At 36.4% G+C, this 20,069-nt stretch overlaps 2 protein-coding genes and 1 non-coding gene across 3 annotated transcripts; 1 reads left to right on the forward strand and 2 right to left on the reverse strand.

Moving 5' to 3' along the window:
- Positions 1-3,175: 3,175 nt before the first annotated feature.
- LOC121256790 lies at positions 3,176-3,294 on the reverse strand. Its single transcript, XR_005939081.1, has one exon. It is a non-coding gene; the product is annotated as a U5 spliceosomal RNA (small nuclear RNA).
- A 690-nt stretch (positions 3,295-3,984) lies between these two features.
- Positions 3,985-13,024, reverse strand: LOC121254786 (transcriptional elongation regulator MINIYO). The gene is made up of 10 exons (XM_041154936.1): positions 12,699-13,024; positions 11,201-12,170; positions 10,283-10,410; positions 9,616-9,803; positions 8,905-9,010; positions 8,564-8,824; positions 7,381-7,569; positions 4,972-7,257; positions 4,614-4,823; positions 3,985-4,325 (listed from the first exon to the last, which is right to left on the reverse strand). The coding sequence occupies exons 1-10, from the start codon at positions 12,930-12,932 to the stop codon at positions 4,146-4,148; spliced, it is 4,752 nt and encodes a 1,583-aa protein (XP_041010870.1). The 5' UTR covers positions 12,933-13,024; the 3' UTR covers positions 3,985-4,145.
- Positions 13,025-14,058: 1,034 nt separating this feature from the next.
- LOC121254977 (F-box protein SKIP23-like) lies at positions 14,059-17,614 on the forward strand. The gene is given in 4 exon segments (XM_041155241.1): positions 14,059-14,387; positions 14,390-15,370; positions 16,598-16,665; positions 17,132-17,614. Coding segments are annotated over 3 exon segments (1,263 nt in total). The 5' UTR covers positions 14,059-14,138; the 3' UTR covers positions 16,631-16,665; positions 17,132-17,614.
- The last annotated feature ends 2,455 nt before the right edge of the window (positions 17,615-20,069 follow it).

The raw sequence follows: 20,069 nt of genomic DNA on the forward strand, positions 1-20,069 counted from the left end.
ATTAAAAAAAAGTGATATAACCAATCACATTGCATATAAAATTTTTATAAAAAAAATATATATCAAAGAGACTTGTCTTGAACGGTCTTAGACTTGTTTCCAGTATAATTCTAAATATTATAAATGTGCAACACGACCTTAATTTAAAATCACAACTTCTAAGCTTAGGGGCTGATGGCCTTTATAATTGTAGGCTAAGATCATATGTATAGATATATATATATATATATATATTCTAATATTTAACGGAAATTAATATATCATATAAATTTTATAATGTTTAATGAGAAAGAAATATTTGAGATAGACAATTAATGCAAAGAAAGATGTTGATCCAATTTTTCATGCATTCATGCAAAGCATGTGCTTTTGCAAAAGATGGAATCCAAAACCCCAAAACAGTGATAATTGGCAGATGGATCGGTCCATTTATATAATCATTGTAGTAATTTGTCGGCCATATATGCATTGCTTACAAAATATAATAAGATAAACCTGAGGCAGAAACGTAAAATAAGAGGCGTGAATTTACCAAAGTGGAAAACAAACGTGTCAGGTCCCATGTCCCTCATTTACTAATAAGCAATATCCCATGTGAGATTCAGATAATTATGTTCATGTAATGTGTTATTAAATAATAAATGGACCACAAAATCACAAAGGTTCAAATCCAGCTCAAGCTTGAAAAACAAAATGCTCCCTATGAGAAGAGAATCTGGGATTGATGAATCTTACGTTTGAATAAAATAACTTACAAGGAGAGATACTCTTTAGGTAAAACGATTGAATTCTCTTGATAATCAAAAAATGCAGAAACCATATATAGATGTGAAAAAGATGTTGGGTTTTTTTATTTGTAGCATGACCTTGTTTTACGGTTGTTTGATTTGATGATCCAACCAGACAAAATTTTATTACGTTATTTTGTTTTTGGATTTTTAACTCGCCCTCGTTTAGAAGGAGGGGAGGTTTTCAGGGACAAATACTCTAAAAAAATCTTGGACCCTCTTTTGCTTTTCAATCCTTTCGATCCGACTGCTTATTATGTGTGTGTATATATATATATATTGTATTATTTTCATATGGTCGCCATATTGCCGCATTGTATACGTTATCGAAGCACATAAATCTTGTGTTCGTGTGTGATTGATTTTATTTTTCTACTTTACTTTTTGTTCTTAATAAAATATAGAGCAATTATTGTAGACACTAATGGTAATGCTCCCCCGCATAGCCAAACGGCTTTGTTAGATATGCTGGCTGTGAGCAAGGTCCACATATAGACTCAGCTTGTCCTAAAAGAATGCATAGGACAAAACAATTATATGGTATTATCCTACAAGGGTTCCCTACCACTACCAGGGCCAAAGCTTGGGTCCACCATATACATCTTGACACATCAGCATGGGATCACAGATTCAGACTTAAAAAAATTAAGAAATAACTTTATCCAATAAAGAAGAAAAAACAATTTATGCCCATTCAAAAGAAACTTTATTTTTCCTAATTTTGGATCGGTTTGTCTAAGGGCTTTTATCACTCCCCTGAAGTGAGTGGTTGAATGAAAGTTGATCTTTTTCAAAAAGAAGCAATACCGACAATAATATGACCAAAATGGACAAGTTTGATCATGAGTTTTGCTATATAACTTTCACCACACTTCACACTTCACATATTTTTAATATTTCTTTTTGATTTTTTTTGAGTTTATTCTTTTTAAATTATTTCAAATTTTTTATTCATTATTCATATAATAAATATTTGATAAAAGAAAAAAATAATACAAATTAAAAAAAAAAGTAGAGTGTGAAATATTAAGAGGTTGTGAAGATTTATTGTAAGAATAAATATAGATAGAAGTCACTGTTAGGAGTAACTATTTTGTACATATGATATGACATCATCTAAACCACATATCTCCCAAATCTAAAATAAAAAAATTAAAAATTAAAAATAACCATACAATAAATATAAAATATACACTGCTACAATGATTATTTTTTACAATGATTATATATAGAAGCCACTGTTTATTGAAGCCAATTTTGCACACATTAAGTGTCAAAATATACACCACATGTTTGAGAGGGAAAACGAGAGAGAGAGCAGAGATGAGAGAGAGCGACAACATAGATGAGAGAGAGAGAGTGGAGATGAGAGAGAGAACGAGCGAGAGATGAGAGAGAGAGCGAGACGAGAGAGAGAGAGCAGAGATAAGAGAGAGAGAGCGAGAGCAGAGATGAGAGAGAGCGAGACGAGAGATGAGAGAGAGAGAGAGAGAGAGAGAGAGAGAGACGAGAGATGAGAGAGAGCGAGACGAGAGAGAGAGAGCAGAGATGAGAGAGAGAGCGAGAGCGAGAGCGAGAGCAGAGATGAGAGAGAGCGAGCTGAGAGAGAGTGAGACGAAAGAGAGAGAGAGATCGAGAGCAGAGATGAGAGAGAGAGCGAAGATGATGAGAGAGAGTTGATGAGAGAGAGTTGATGAGAGAGACACTGGTGAGAGAGAGATGAGAGAGAGAAGCCAAAGGAAGAAAAAAAAAACAATTGGATGAGAAGACAATTGGATGAGAGGCATCCACCTAGTATGTACATTGTGTGCACCACTACAGTGCCGTATAGCACTTCTCTTACTCTTATTGTAATCCATAGGACTGACAACAGCAGTCAAGAACAATGCACGTTATATCATGTGATGAGAGTTGAGTAATGTTCCGTACGAACTTCTTGTAGGGACTGAAATAACCCACAAGGCACAAAGACGTCAGAATCTGAAAATAATGCACGGGTGGGTTCTCAGGTTGCTGTTCCACCAAGCAAGATCATAAAAGACTGCGTAAACAATCACTAAACAGTTAGTGATAGGGTTACTTTTTCACTATCTATTTATTATTTATAGTCTTCTTTTTTTTTTATCATTTTTTAAGTAATTTTTTAACATCAAAAAATTAAAAATATATATAATTTTTATATTGTTGTTAATATATTGTTATTATATATTAAATTAAAATTTTAATTTATATATTAAATTAAAAATTAAGTAAATTTTAAAATTTTAAAAAAATAAAGCAGTAAAAAGATAGTAATCTATCATTTTTCAACACTAAAAACAGCACAGCATTTCTCGAGAACTCTGGCATTATCATCACAGCCAAACTTTGACTAGTTGTATAGGGGCAGGATTCAACTGAAATCTACCCCTTAAAAAAATTGGTGTATGCTACATTGAGCGGCGAACGCACGGTATTCTTTAGTAAAAGGCGAAAGAATAGTTCGCTCTGTGCTCACCGCATGGCTCCATATCTAGCATTTCCAAGGGTTCTCGCTTTGGGTTTTATCCTCCCATCGATGTGGGAGTAGCATTCCTTGTTTTTGGCACAGCAAGGTGGTATTAAACAAGTTAAGATGAGTGATGTCTTTATTTGTTTTCACAGATAAAATGAGATGAGTTGATATTTATAAAATTAAAAGTTGAATAAAATATTCTTATAATATTTTTTTTAATATTATTTTTGTTTTGAAATTTGAAAAAATTGAATTATTTATTTTATTTTGTATGAAAATTTAAAAAAATTGTAATGATTTGATGAGATGAATTATGACAAACTTCAAATTGCATAAAAAGTTTTGGCTTTGATTTTTTGAAATAACCTTTAATCCGAGTGAATACCATGGCTCCCATCTTTTATATAATTGCATGAAAACTATGTGTTGTTGCTGGGGTAGGCCACGAGACTGGTCTTCAAATTGCCTTAAAAAGCTTATTTTTTGAAAAGGAAAGGAAAGGAAAAGAATGGAAAGAGGTGTTAAAAAGGCCTCCTCGAGTACCAAATTAATCCGAAGAGGACTCGTGCACACCTGAAATTTACAGCTCGTGGCTTTAAATGCTACCCCTATACAACATGATGCAACCAAAATTATATGTAGTTTTTGAAGTTATGGAACTTATTAGGGGTTAAGAATAAAAACCTCGACATTGATGCATACTGAAAATACCAAAACCTTTCCATTTTTTTTTTCTTCTTCCAAAACGCGTTCATTTACAGAACATTCAAGTGAATCAACAAAACCAGGTCCCCGACCTCAACTATTTCTCGCACATCTACATATGGCCTTTGTTCCTGGATATTTATTACATAAATATTTCTTTACAAGGAGGATTTCAGCTTCTCCACCTCAGTCAACAAAGTGGAATTTCCTTCACAAGCTTCTGTTAATACCTCCATCTTCTTATCTATACTGCCCCTCTCTAGCGGTGAACCACCATTTTGATCACTCATCTGAGATGCGGATGGCTTGTTATATCGAATAAGATTCATCATCATTCCCTGTAACATTCCATAATAAACAATTAATGTACTCTTCCCTTCTGTTGCTCTATGGAAAACAAGGGAACAACAAAAGAGACGGCCACGCAAAGCTAACTCCAAAGGTAGTATTTATTTATGTATTGTAACTTTGTAGATGATGAGCTGTTCCATATCCATTGACATATACAATTTCTACTACTCTCAATTCGAAATACACACAAACAATGATGGTATACGTTCATGCTAGACTCGATCCATTTTACCAGACCCATATTGGAGTTTGACAGATATAGAAAGTTTGTGTACCTCATGGTGCTGCTTCCGGGAATAGTCTCGCAAAAGAGATTTTACAAGCTTGTTGCGCAGCAATAACTGATCAACTGCATGAGAGTGAAATATGAAAGAAGAAAGGTGGTGGATAACTAGTGTATATGCAACTGATCCTCGGGCTGCAGCCCTGTCAAGGGCACCAGAACTCCATGACTTCACATAAGCCTCCAGAATATCAAAATTGTCCTGCAAAGGGACCAATGACCATACATTTTCATGAAATAAACTAATTTCTTGGGTATTTTATAATTTTTCTGCTAATAATATGAAATATATGTAAGGTGCAACAGCAGCGGGTTTCAATATGAACAAGCTGATAGTTAGGCAGCTGTACCTCAATGGGTTCTAGGTATCCTTCGGCCTTGCCAATGCATTTCTCTAGAGGTGGTAGAAGATCAAGAACACAAGCATTAGTTAAGATATTCCAGGCAGCAAGTCGTGTAGGGGCCTCAACATGACGGTGCAGATAGACTGCAACTTGCCGGCCAAAGATCGAATCACCATAAGATATGGCAGAAAACTGCTCCACAAGAGTTTCAATAAATGTAGAGTAACTTTCATGTATCTCTGACTGAAACATTAGAAACTTGGCATTATCTTTATTTCTGGATTCGGACAATAAATCTACATTATTCTCCAAACCAAGGTCAGCACTTATACCCGTTCTTGATTGGTCAAGAAGCTGCCCATAAATATCTTGCAACGCTTCATAAACATCCCTGCTCTTCTCCTCTTCAAGCATGCCCATCCCGACAAGTAAGATCACAGATAAAGAATGTAATTTCCAAACTAAAGGTACCCACTGAACAGGGGAGGGGGCATCGGAGGATTTGAAAGTGGACATGGCTTCAATGCCTAAATTAAAGAAAAGTCCAGCTTTCACAGTTTCAAGCAAATCATGAGGGTCCTGCACAAGATTTTGTGTTTGATCTCTTTGCAGGCCAGCATGCTTGCCATCACAGATGGTTGAGATTGGACTCAAAAACCAATGCATTGGAAGTGGGAGTCTCTGGTGGGCCCACTCTATTACTAAAGAAGTACACTCTTGACATGTCTTATTATTTGATGTGTCCAGGTCTTCATATATGGTATCCAGAGCAACACTGCCCTTTTTAAATGTTTGATTTCCAGAGGAACTATTTCTGACCATGTCTTTGGACTTCACCTTCATAGACAACCATCTGTTTCTGAAGTGAGAAGCTAATGTTTTACTGAAAACCAGGAGGTCCTCTTCTTTATACACAGAGGGCTTAAATCTCTTATTAAGGTGAAGAAAACGCTGAATACAGAAATCAAGGAACTTTAGAACATGGACTTGGAGTAAAATATTTAATGCCTTTTCGAAAATATACCTATCCCTTGGCCCAGCAGTCAAACAGACACCTAAGACACAGTTTATCCTTTGCATACTCAAGGTCATTTCTTCAACCATGGGTGTACCTGTAGAAGACAGAAACTGAAAGGTTTCGAGCAAGTTAATAAGAAATCCTGCATCTATTTGTCCCAACAGAGCAGCAGCAGACCAAAATCCTCCACCAGATGCACCCCACCCAACACCCAACCCTGGAGCAGGGCCTCCCCTACCAAATATCTCAATTGACTGAATAATGTGCCACTCTGAAGCAGCCAACTTCATAAAAGTATTTAACAGATTTCTCAATTCCACCATAGAACCCTTAAGTATCCCATTCTCAAGTATTTTAGCTTCTCTTGAGACACAATATTCTTGGGTAGGACTGCGGACAGCACTCTTGGCTAGCCGGATCAACTTATCAATGTTTACAACTACCTGAACAACTCCGTGAAGGCAACACACAGAAGCTAATGACGTTTCGTAATTACTTTGCTGTCTCAAATGACATAGTTCCTCAATGAACGAGCCACCTCCAGTCAGGTATGCTGAGGCACCTGAAAAACTCAAAAATCCATTTTTAACAATTTCGAGTCCAACCTTAGGAACAAACTCTGGCAGCCATGGCACGAGTCCGACACTTCCATGCAGGTTGTCACTGTCCTCTGGGATCACCCTTTCAAGCACTCTGCAAAGCATACGCAAGACAGCCGAATACACCCACAACAATGGAGTTACAGAAATATCTTGGAAGACACAGTCACTTTCAGTTCCTTTTTGCCATTCAAAGAGTTTAGAAATGTGCGGATCACTCTTCAATGCTATCCACTTTATAGCTAAATCAACCATTGGACTGACACAACTCCAAGACCAGATCTCTGTATTGTCACCAGCATGCTCCTGTGAAAAGAGATTTGGAAGTCTTCTAGCCAAAGCCTCCAGAACGAGGTAGGCCTCCTTAGAGATGGAAACAAATTCACAAAGAACACTCTTCTGTACAAGTTTTTCTATTGTAGGTGGATTCAGCCACAAGCACAAGGTAGGGAAAATATCAGAAAAGTAAGATACACAATATCCATAATGAATGCAGACCTTCCAAAAACGTAATTGTTCAACCATCAAAGCTGATGAAAGTTTATGGTTCTCTCTTCCTGATTTTACCCAGTGGTCAAGGGATGAAACATGTTGATACAAATGCCGTGTCATAGTTTGGAAAGCCCCATTCTTTATAAACTCGAGACAATTCTCCTTGTGTGATTGAGCCAAGACCTTGTTTTCCATATCAAACGTAAAAAAATATTAGCACTTTACCAAGCCAAATACAGGAAAATTCTCGATTGAAAAAACAATATAAAACTCTCCCAGAAAGAAAAAGGTAATAAAATATCTTACCCGTAAAAGGCTAACAGATTTTATTTTAGAAGGATAAGTTTCTCTAGTGTCTTTCATAGTAAATCTGTGGACAACCATTTCAACAAGCCTTTGGCATTTCATGATTGCATTTACGCATCTTGGGGAATGCCTCGCTATCCCAACAAGTATAGAAAGTATGCATTCCTCTAAAGCCGCTGTAGGATCTGTCTGAAGCCATACAAATGAATACCTATTAGAAAACTTGAACATGAAATACAGTAAACAGTGTGCATTCCTCTAAAGCCGTTGTAGGGTCCTTCTAAAAACCATACAAAGGAAATACCTTTTTTTTTTTTTTTTATGAGTAACATACAAAGGAATACCTATTAGAAAACTAGAACATGAAGTACAGTAAGTACCGAGATTTTGGGAGACCATTACTACAGACATATGATAAGGGATAGAGCATTTCAAAAGAAACATTAAAAAAATAACAAGTACAATAGTAAATGATGTACTTTCTTCAAAAAGTTGTAATCATCAATTTTACAAGAAAACTTCTTTCCGCGATTTTTTTTTTTCTTTCTGTGATTTTATCGTGTGCATCTATTTGATGACAGGACGTTTGACATATATCAACACAAAATCAACATGCAAATCAGATAATTCTTATCAAAATGACCACCCTTTATTTATTGGAACAGATAATGAAGCAAAGATAGACAATGCACTTGTATTCATAGACAAAAATGCACTTTAAGTTATATAATGAGTATATGTGTGAACATGTTGCAGACAATACACACACATGCACCCACAATCACATGGCCCGCACCCATATGAAGAGATAAATACCGGTGTTTAGATCTTAGAGTTTCTGAGCCCAGCACCTATTTCCAGAATGCAATGAAACACAGCATTATAAGCAAAATGAAGATATTCATTCATTATAGCCTTTCCAATATGATTCAAGCCACTAGCAATGTCAATTAGAAAAATGAAGATATTCATTCATTAAATCCTTTCCACAATGTCAACTACCTCACAGTCTAACTTAAGTACTTTACAACACAATAGAGGAAAGGCAGGCAATACAAGCATCAATGCCAACAAAGGAGGAAGAAGGAAAAGAGCAGGTGAATTCAGAGAATGTATTTCGTATATTAGCATAGTTGACTCGAGCATGAAGAAAACGAAGGATCTTCACTATCATCATGCTTACCTCCAACAGATAGAGAAGCCTTGGAAGGATTCCCATCCGAACCAAACCTGCAGCAAAATCCTGTCCACCAACAACAATATCGTCCTGAATTGTATGTTTCCCTTCAGATTCATCATCCACCATGTCCTCGTCAACAGGAAGAATATTAGAAGGTTTAGCATTGTACTTCCAAAATCCACCATGCAGGAAACCAACATCAATCTCTGGTTTGCTACGGAACACAGGGGCAGTAAAGATCTCCTTCTCATATGTTGCTGTTTTCTGAAACATATTTTATTAAATTGAGCACATAATAGTTATAGAATAAGAAAAAAAAAAAAAAAAAGGAAAAAATCCTCTACCTCCAACATCTCAAAGAAGTTCTCATTCACATCACAACTTAAAACACATTGAATGACTTTGGCACAAGCTAGAACTACAGAGCTGTGGTTGTCATCAAGAGACATCCTACAAATAAATAAAACACTACTTAAATCACAGTACTTGAATTCAGCAAGTATCCAAAGTTCAAAAGATGGTCAAACAGAAAAATATATAAAAAAGGAAATAAATTTAGAAAACAAGGACTTTCATCAATAATAATAAACTAGGAAAAATTGCTGAGGTATAAAATTTAATCTCAATCACCAAATATACCTCAAACTTGGAAATGTGCATAAAGCAGCACAAAGTGACTAAAAATTTGGAATATGTTCAGTTGCATGTACCATAGTTGACTTATGAAAAGATTTTTCTGAATGAAAGGAAGCAATGCATGCCCTCAAACAGTCCCTGAATACAACAGTGGACAAGTTAAAATGTATGATACAGGAAGCTGGGCTATAACGATTAACAAGTTTCCCAGGTCTGTATCTATGCACCATTATTATTATTTTTTATACATAAACAAAAATGTGCACCATTATTGTAGGACGTAACTTTTTTTATTAGTAAAAAATCTTCATTAGAAAGCGCAACCAACTATACAGAATGTATACACAAGTGAAACCTATCAAGAATGAAAAAAGATACATGAAAATCATGAAAGTTATAAGCATTCAAATGGTATCCACCTCAGTGATAAAATAAGCTCAGGTTCCGGACCCAGTGCAAAAGCCCATACTGCCTCCCAGTCTATATATCTGTTGAGTTTGTTAGCATTTCCCAAAGGGATTCCAACTTCAGTCTGATTAATACCATGTAATGCCTTCTCAAGCAATGAGGAGATGATATGCAAGGCAAGGGCTCGTTGTCCTGGAACCTGAAAAAGCCAAACATAGACAATACTAAGAGAGAATGGAAAAATGCAGCAAAAACTATAAGATGCCATTAGTAATAATTCCTATATCCTAGAGAGGTGATTTTCTGAGTTTAACTTATTATAAACTGGGACACCATAATATCATTAATTTCTTGATTCCAACATCAGCAAATGTATTGGGGTGCCCAATCAAACAAGATATAGTCCAGCAAACATCATTTTTTATGACATGAAAGTTCACTAAGGCAGGGCCCTTCAAACCCAATCCCTGAGAAGTAAACTTGAATACATGACCCCACCCACCAGAACCATGTATTAAGTAATCTAGGAGAACTCTTAGTGCGGAATCAAATCCAGGATGTTTGAGTGTACAACTCATCCCAAGCATGCCCCTTGACAACTAGGTTGCACCCTGTCGGGTCAAACATATACAATTAGAAGAGTTAAGCAACACGATACAAGATATAATGTAAACTGACCACACTTCGAGTAAGTGCCACAGCTTCTTTAATTGTGTAACCTGCTGCACTAGGGTCGCCTTCAGTCCGTAGGAAATCACGCTCCGTAACCTTGTCAGCACTATGCCCATTCTGAGTGGCAATACCACCTAGAGCAAGAGAAATAAAGATGTATGTAGTCAGTATCATTTAGAGGCATAGGTATTTTTTATCTTATTTAGTAAGAATAACATTCATGTACTTGCATTTTCTATACTTACAATATTACTTCTTTGCTAGGTATTTAATCACCAAAATCTATTAAGACTTTTTGACAACGGAATCAAATCACCTAAAGTAAAGTTGAGTATATAATAACAAAAGATAACAAGAGGAATCCGTAGGCAACCAGGAATATTGATTATCATTTTTGGCTCATGTACAAAAACCAAGAAAATTTTAATTGATTACATATAACATCAGCTCTAAAAAAACTATTAACAATCATTATTCAACATAAGCTTCTATCGAAATGTTGCAACACTTCTCACTGTAAAACCTAATACCAGCATAATCTATCTCATCAGATAATGGCAATCAAAACATTACAAACACAATAGCTTCTGAATATCACACAATATTTAGCCTATATCGTTTTGCTTAAAATGCCGAAGTAGATCAGTTGTTTTGTAATTCCATTTACTTAAGCATAAAAAAATGCATAACTAGGTAAGCATAAAAAAATAAATGCATAACTAGGTAATGACATGCATGAAAGACTAAACAAGCCTTTCTGATTAAATAATCAAAATCTGGACCTAAGAAAATAAATTACATATCTTTCTCTTTTGAGCCAAAATCATGCAAAAATTAGGTATGAACAATTACCAGATAAACAATGAAAATGCAGATGTTATTAAACATAATTCAAAAGTAACAACTAGAAAAACTTCGCCTTACCATTCCCAGGTACCTGGACATAATCATTCTCAATCAAAGTCCCATCCAAGGAAAATCTTAATTCCCTTACAGCCTCAACTCTGTCACTCCAAATATTCCATAAACTGCAACTGGCTGCTCCAGATGACTTCTGCAACTCACCATTGTCTTGCCCACTCCGTGTACCATTAGATGTTGTCACCATCTGAGAGCTATCACGGTCAAAATGTGCAAAACCTTTTGCATCTTGTGTATTCTCATTTTGGAGAGTACTTTGTTCACCATAGGTGCTGACTTCTAACGTTGAGCCTTTTTTATTCCTTAGTTTGTCTTCACCCCTCCTTTTTAGTGCTTTTAGAATTGAAGGGTCCAACTTCTCCATTATCTCTGCCTGTGCTTGTGCAATCTCATCAGGTGACATTTCCTGTAACCGGGCACGGTTCTCTGCATCAATCTGGCTCTCGAGTGACAAGGTCTCTTGTTTCGTTCTCTCCACAGTTGAGTTAAAAGGGCTAGTATCTTTAACTTTCTCCTTCAGACCTAGTTGGTTTAGGTTATCTAATTCCATGGCATTGACTAAACTAAAGCATCCATCACCAGAAGCACTGATCATAGCCTCACCAGATTTGTCTATATGTCCATGAGCATTTAAAATAGGTTCCATGTCCATTTTCATTGGAGAAAACACATTTGCATCAGCTAAGGATGGGTCGCTTGACATGCTTGTCTTTGCTGTATTTACACCTTTTCTTTCTTTTTCATTTTTCTGATGGCATGAGAGATCTTCTGCTTTATTTGCCGCAGACGACTTATCATCCGAAACAAGCTCTCTCCACCTGCTTAAATCCAATCCTTTTTTCTTCTTCCTCTGCACTGGATTTGCAAAAGGTGCCATTGGATCATATTCCATGGAAACTTTATCTTCCTCATCATCCTCCTCGTTTCCATCACTATTATTATCATCCTTTACACTAGCCGCTGGACCCCAATGCTGATAAATTAAATAAAACAATGCGTCATTTAGAAGGAAAACGGTATAAGTAACTTTTTAACTGCACAGCAGTAGTAGGGCATTAAGACCGGACCTTTTTGTAGTGCTGGCAGGAATGCAAGTGAATGAATCTCATGCTCTATATCGTTTATTTTCTCAGTAACAACTGATTTAAGAACTTGAACCACATTCCGGCCATATTTATCAGCTCCATTAACCCATTAAAAGAAATGAATGATCCTTTACAACTCTAGTGGCATCTTTCTAGTTTCTCGAAAATAATTTATTTAGAAAAAAAAGTTAACTCAAGATAAGTCAAATGATCCTAGTAGGCTCACTCACTATTAGTTCCTAAGTAATGAAAGTTTTAAATTCCAAAGTTGATTCCTTTTCTTCTTTTCCACATTTCCCAGCAACTAAACAAGTACTAAATACCAAAAAGAGAACAAGATATTAGGGTTTGTACGATTATAGCTGGTGCAGCTGCTCGGAATTAGAAGAATTTGAGGTAAAGCAATGATATTATACCGGACCGTGGGAGCGGTGGCGAGCGACGGGGAAAGGGATAACGGATGGATTGGGAGGGGCAGTCTGGCTGCTCGGTGTCTTGTCGGAGATTCCCTTTTCGACAATCCCACCCACTATGCACGAAGCATCGCCCTCGCTGATTTGGAGAGCGTTGGCACCGAAAATATTCGGTCGATAGGAGGAGCTCTTGGGTTCGCTCCGTTTGCTGCTTTCCTGCTGCTTCTTCTTCTCCATGAGAGAGAGAGAGAGAGAGAGAGAGATACGGTGGTGGGAGGGCGGGATTATTCAACAAACGGGTGCTCTACTCTAGAAGCGTTTCACACAAATCGACATTATAAACTTTTAGTTGTTGAGGCGACAGAATGTTTTTAAGGGCGACAATACAGCCGCAATATATATTAAAGGAGGGTTATTTTTTTAAAAATGAGAAATTTAGAGATATTTACATATTTACACATGATTTATAACATATATATATATATAAATTTAGAGACTAATTTATTTAAAACATATTTACCACCTCTTAATTTTAAAATTTTCACATGATTTTATAACATATAAACATAGTTTCCTGAAATAAATATTTACATAAGGGAACTGCCTCCTTCCATCCTCCCATGCAAGGTGATCCGATCACCTAAACCTAGGTGGTACTCGACGTGACCACCTATAGAGTGGCAACCATCCCTCTCAATATGGTATGACCATTTTCCTTTGAGTCAACCATTGTAATCATAATTTTAATGAGATATTTAATTATTTAAAATCATATTAATATAATGATGAGAATTACGATAAATAACATTATTTTTAGGTAATAATCTGTGTCGTATTGAGTACAAATTTAACTACAACTAAAATAGGTAGATATGTTGCAACTATAAAAAGATTTTATTAATTTATTTTATAATAAAAATAAATTTACACTATCAAATATCTTTTATTAAAAATATATTTTATAATAAAAATAATTTTACACATTAAAATATATTAATTTATAAATTTATTTTTATAAAAAAATTTTGTGATTAAAAAATGTCTCATTAGATATAGTGATAATCTTTTATGAAAATCTAAATTTAAAAACGAGATTTAAATTATTGAAGATAATATTTCATAATATAATTTTCTTTTAAGGCTCGTTTGGATACTATTTTATTTCATTTCATTTAATCATATTATTATAATTTTTTTAAATTTTTAAACAAAATATTATAAATAATTTAATTTTTTTAAATTTTAAAATAATAATAATATTAAAAATTAATATTTTAATTAATATTTAATTTTTATTTAAAATCACACTCCTCTCATGTCGTTATTAAACGGCAGTTCGTCTTGTCAATCGAGATTATCTTAATATTTTACATTATTTTTTCTCCTCCCAATTTTTCCCACGGTTTCCTGAGAAAGGTCCCCCTCCCTCTCCTCCGGCACCCAATGGCGGACTGGTCTCAGCTACCCAAAGAACTTCTAAACCTAATCGCCAAACAACTCCACAGCCCCTTCTACCAAATCCGTTTCCGATCCGTCTGCTCCTCGTGGCGATCCTCTTTCTCTCCTAGACCTCGCCGCCGCTTGCCTGGTCGTTTCCCTTTCCTACCTAACGATGGAATTCTCTACGCCACCTGGGGTTTCCAGCTTTCCAGGCGCACCGTGTTCCTCATGGGATTCCCTAATCCTCGTTCCCAAACATCCCTGACTCCTCCTGGCTCGTTAAAGTGGAGGAAGTCCATCCCGATCGAATGCGCTTCCTGAACCCGCTCTCTCGGTTCCAACTCAAGCCCTTGCCAAAATCTTTCCCCAGGGTAATGAACCTGTCGGACCTCGAAGTATTGGAATTGGGTCAGGAATACGTTCTCCACTACATGAATTTCCGACCCTTCGGCGAGTCTCTGGGCGATGTGGGAAACTTGTACATGGAAAAAGTAGTTTTCATGTGCTTGGGCTGCGAAGAAGCCGATGAGTTCGCGTTGCTCACGATTCATGTTTCTGGGAAATTGGCCATGTTCAAGTCTGCTCATAAGCGGTGGACTATAATCCCGGATATGCCTTCGCCGTACGACGATGTCGTTTTGTTCAGTGGGGAATTTTACGCGGTTGATGGTACGGGGAGGGCCGTAGTTGTTGGTTTGTCGTTGAATGTGGGTTTGGTTGCGGAGCCCGTGTTTGGCGGCGACAAGAAGTTTCTGGTCGAGTCCAATGGTGAGTTGTTGTTGGTCGATATGTATCTGAGTGTGGGGGACTTAGGTGTTGGTGATGGTGATGGCGATGGTGATGGCGATGAGATTGTTGAAGAGGTTTATGATCGGTATGTGGGGGAGAGGACGGTTCGGTTTAAGGTTTTTAGGTTGGAGGCTGAGGGGAAGAAGTGGGTGGAGGTGAGGAGCTTGGGGGATCGGGTGTTGTTCTTGGGGGATGATTGTGCATTTTCGGCCTCAGTGTCGGAGTTATCAGGTTGCACTAAAGGGAATTGCATATTATTTACGGACAATTTCTTCTACATGAGCTGTGAAGAAGGTGGTGTTAGTGGTGATGATGTGGTTTTTAATGGGCGTGATATAGGCGTGTTTGATTTAGATAACGGTCGTATTGCACCTTTAGATTATTTTCCCGAGTATTCGAAGCTGTTCTGGCCGCCTCCAAATTGGGCCACCGCAACACCGGTGGCAGTTAAGTATTGTTCTTGGCACTAATGAAGCTTTTCAGTTAGTTTAATTTGTTCCTACACGGCTTGAATCGTTCATCGGTATGAGCTTCTTATAGTAATCATGTATGCTCATATGATCTTTAGCATATATTCATTTCTTTCATTGTAGTGGACACTTTTCTTTAGATGCGACGTTAATAGCTATCAAATCAATGCTTGGTAGTTGGTACAAACAACTCGTAACTTGATATGTGCTCCATTTCCTTTTTGCTCTAGGTTATGTCATGTTGATTTACTACTTGAATGTAACTCGCACTCTATTGTTGTTAGTTCTTTTATTTTTGGCCAAGGCTCGAAGGTTGAGAAGGTTTCCCTGTGCTAGACAGGCGAGAATTGGAAATATAACATTGCTAACTACTACTCAGCCTGATAAACTGGGTAAACATCAAGCAGACTATGACAATTCTTATCATCCATGAGATGGAAACGTTTATAGTTGAAGGGTTCTTAGTTAGCAGGGATGCTCAAGTAATTATTGTACTACGAGGTAATAGAGAAAGTTGAGGCATTGTTGTGCCTTAGTTATAGTCCCAGGACGTGGGTTCTGTTTGCCCAAGGGCAGCTCAGAGGGCTTCAGAGCTGATCAAACTTATTCAAATCATTTGTTCCTGAGCTTATTGATTTGCAGGGCTAGGTTTTATTATTATCAACTGGATAGGTTGGCTCCAAGGATGGATCTTGAGCAATATCATTCTTGGGGCAGCAAAGATCCTTCCTCCCATTGTATGCTAACAGAGGCATTGCCTCTGGTACTTGGTGCAACCTCTTAGAGCATTGATCTATGCAAGAGGTCTATGACAGCTGATAAAAACCAAAAATGTTTCGAGCCTCCTTCATCATGATTCAGATCTGTTTAGTTGAGCATCGCGTAGCAGTTATTTGAGGCAAACAACTTGCGGATGAGTGGGGTGAGGGAAGGCCTGAGCTGTGTTTATCTCTCCAAACAGGCTGGGTAGCTGAACCTGAGAGAGAGAGAGAGAGAGAGAGAGAGTTCTTGAGAAAAGACCAACGTTCTGATCTTTCAATTTAGCAGGTGTTCATGGATATCAAAACCGAATATACATTGACATGGCTTAGTAGAATGCAACCAGTATTCCTGTGGAAATTCCTTTTTCTTTAATTTTGCATATAAATATTTTCTCATCGATGTATAATGGTTTTTGAAGTGCTAATTTGGTGACTGCTACAGGTGCAAAATCAATTAGAAGAACTGGCATTGTAAAGTGATGATTATCTTCGTGGTTTTATGGCCGTCAGGTAAATTGACAAACAGCTTGGTGCTTGCTAGGATCTGGAGCCGTGAATGCTTCTTAATTAATAGCTGTTGGTGTTTTAAAATCTTTTTGTACACATTATTTTGCTTATATGCAATGGAATTGGATCAGTGCATGATTTTCTCTATCAGTGATTACCAAACTTCTCAAAGTGACTCAAGACACTCCCATTTATTACAAAAATGAGCCAGGCAACACAGATAAAACCATGTTCCTGGCCATTGAGGAACTATATTTCTCATAATTGATTACTTCTGAAATTCTTCATCTTCTCAAAGAATCTCTATGGCATCAGCATATGGTAAATGGTTGTTCTTCAGTGCTTTGGAGTTTTGCAATTCTACCTTTGAACAAAATGTGCATATGCTAAGTACACTCCCCCCCCAACAAAAAAAAAAAAACCAAATAAACATTCCAATTTTGTTTGATGTCCTCTTGCAATGTTGAAGATTGGCGGGTTTCAAAATATGCTCTGGATATGTATTTCTGACAAGTAACTTTCTTATTAGCCAGAAAAGATATTTTCCCTCTGCAGATTCAAGTGCTCGGATGGTAGTAAAAAGAGGAACTTGATCTAAACATCTGTTGGGGGAGAAAATCACAGGTGGGAGTAGTAATGGACATGGAACGGCACCAATCTGACTTTTTGTAAAGATTATTGAATAACAGAGTTCGACACGGACTTGGGGCGTGCGCCTAATTAAGCAATTGCAAGATGCTGACTCTTAGTTGTTGCTCTAGCAAATCTCGGCTTTTGATAATGCATTGTCGCAGTTGAGACTTGGGAGGGAAACAGGGGAGCTATTGGCAACGGCTTTGCTTCTGAGAGGCGGTGGGAGCACTAAGAGGACAGGATTGTTCAGTAAAAATAACTGTAGTCAAGAACTTTTTTGTATTTTGTTTTTCTACGCTAACGAAAGATGCTCATTTCCCCCCCTTAAGATCTCAATTCTATTATATAATTACTTTTTTGTATCATCATGACGACTCTCTCCACCTCCCGACTCGAAGACGTTTTCACTGATCAAAACTATGCAGTTTCCCTTGTACCCAGGAAAAGCAGAAGCTGAGGTACAAAACTTGCAACGATCACCCCAAAATAGCACTCCATCCCCCAAGCTTTCCAGCCCAACCCACTTCTTCTGACCTTTTCAAACTTGACCGCGAAATTGATCTCGGCACCTTGACTTCCAGGACAGAAACCCTACAGGCTGCAGGCGACAAACCTGCACAAACATGGAAACCAACTGCAACTCGCCACTCCATTCGACAAAGACGTTCCTCTTGCTGGGAAACGCACAAGGCAAGACCAAAGTTCAAACTTGCTTACAAAGGCTTCTTATGAATCGACAACAACAGTTGTTCTTGTGCTTTCAATTAAATAAATCTTGTTCTTAAATAGAACCACGTCATCGTACCATAGTTGCTGTTCTTCAATCATGTTCCATTGCTCATTTCCCGATATATAATCAACCATTTTGCCACGAGCAAGGCTGGCCAATAAGAAATCCTCACATTCAGAACTCAAGCACGGGAAAAACAGCCTTCATGGTGATTTTCATGCACGCATGATGAGCTGAAAAAGTCTTATGACCCAGTTTAAAGAATCGGAAGTTTCTAATGTCCAATGCCATGGGAGTTGTTCTTTTCGAACTTGTAAGTGGCCAGTGAAGGTGCAATCTCCTGTACTTGTCTTCCTCGATCTTGACCAAATAATGACGAGGAATAGTTTTGTCAGGATCAACTTCAGGTGATTCGAAAAGACAAATGGTGTTCTGCATAGGTAAATCATATCGGTCATGTAACGGCCGTAAGAGCGGCCTAATTTTGACTAAAAAATTTATTTTTATAAATTTAATTAGCTGTTTTTCAAGGAGACCAAATAAAAAATATCTAAATTTATTACTATTAAATTAAAATATTAATTTTAATATTTTTATTTATTTTAATTTTAATTGTAATTAGAATATTTATTTATTATTAAAAAATACATATTAATTTTCTACCGTCCATATTATTTTAATGGATATAATTTTTTAATGATCTTTTTGAAAAATCGAGCATTAATGGACTTAAAAAAGTTTGGCTAAAATCTTGTTAAAAAAATCACTTTTATAAATTTAACTAACCAATTTTCAACAACATCCAATAACACTCTCCAAATCTATTATTAGTCTATTAGAATATTGATCTTAACATTTTCATTTATTTTAATTCTAATTGTAATTTGAATATTTATTCGTTATTAAAAAATTACACATTAATTTTTTAACGCTCATATTATTCCTAACGGATATAATTTCCTAACGATCTTTTTTTTTTACAACAGTCATATTCTTTCAACTGTAGGAGACGGCGATAACTGTTGTTCCTTCATTTGAATATGTTGTTCCTTCGTCTTTCTCAACTCTCGGCATAAAGCACATCAACTGAAGTTGTTGCTCTTTCGTCTTTCCCTTCTTGCACGGGAGTAAGATAAATTTTTCTTTATATTTTCTTCTTGCGCGGGAAGAATAGCAGGCAACAGGAAGATAATTGTTTATGGTGAAAATAATATTTAGCCAGTCCAATGGGTTGGCTAGATTTGGCCAGTGAATAAATCTTGGGCTAAAATTATTGTTCATTTATTAAGTTTATTATAGTGAATTTTTGTGCAACCTAGCTAAACTTTGACCAAAATTTAGCTAAGTTAAATTCACTACTTAGAGCATTGACAATGACGTAGTCTAAATTTTTTACTAGAATTTGAAGTTTTGGGTATGGTCCAAACTTTTAGAGAGGTTAATAAATATTAGACTAGTCATCCTAATCAAAATAGTAATATAATATTATATATTTTAAAATATTTTAAAAAAATAATATTTTGTATATACACTTGTATTTAATATTTAATATTTTGTATTAATATTAAAAGAGAGAGGTAGTTAAATGGAAAAATCATAAAATATTAATTTGAGTATTCTACAGTGACTCTCCAAATATGATTAAGAATCATAAATTACTGTAGTTTAAAATTTTACAAATATTTTTTTAGATAATTCAATGCAGAATTTTTAATTTTAAAAAAATTAAAATTTAGACTTGAACTTGACAATGATCAAGTCATTGCCAATGCTGTAATGCTCTTATTGGGAATGGGAAGCCGGCTGGGTAGGCCAGGACGAGGTTAGGTTGGGATCCTCGACCAGAAGAGAGAGGAAATCCTCGACGTGAGATTCCATTCCAATAATTGGACGTATAAATCCTACAACATAATTTTGGGAATCACGGATGTTCATGAATGAGAATATTTTCCACCAAGTCTAACTTTTATTTAAAAAAAAAATGGTTACGTTTTCTGAAATGTTTTGGAAGGGTGAGGTCCGAGATATGGTGACATATATAGTG

This window comes from Juglans microcarpa x Juglans regia, chromosome 3D (assembly GCF_004785595.1).
Source record: "Juglans microcarpa x Juglans regia isolate MS1-56 chromosome 3D, Jm3101_v1.0, whole genome shotgun sequence".
In the NCBI taxonomy this organism is placed as follows: Eukaryota; Viridiplantae; Streptophyta; class Magnoliopsida; order Fagales; family Juglandaceae; genus Juglans; species Juglans microcarpa x Juglans regia.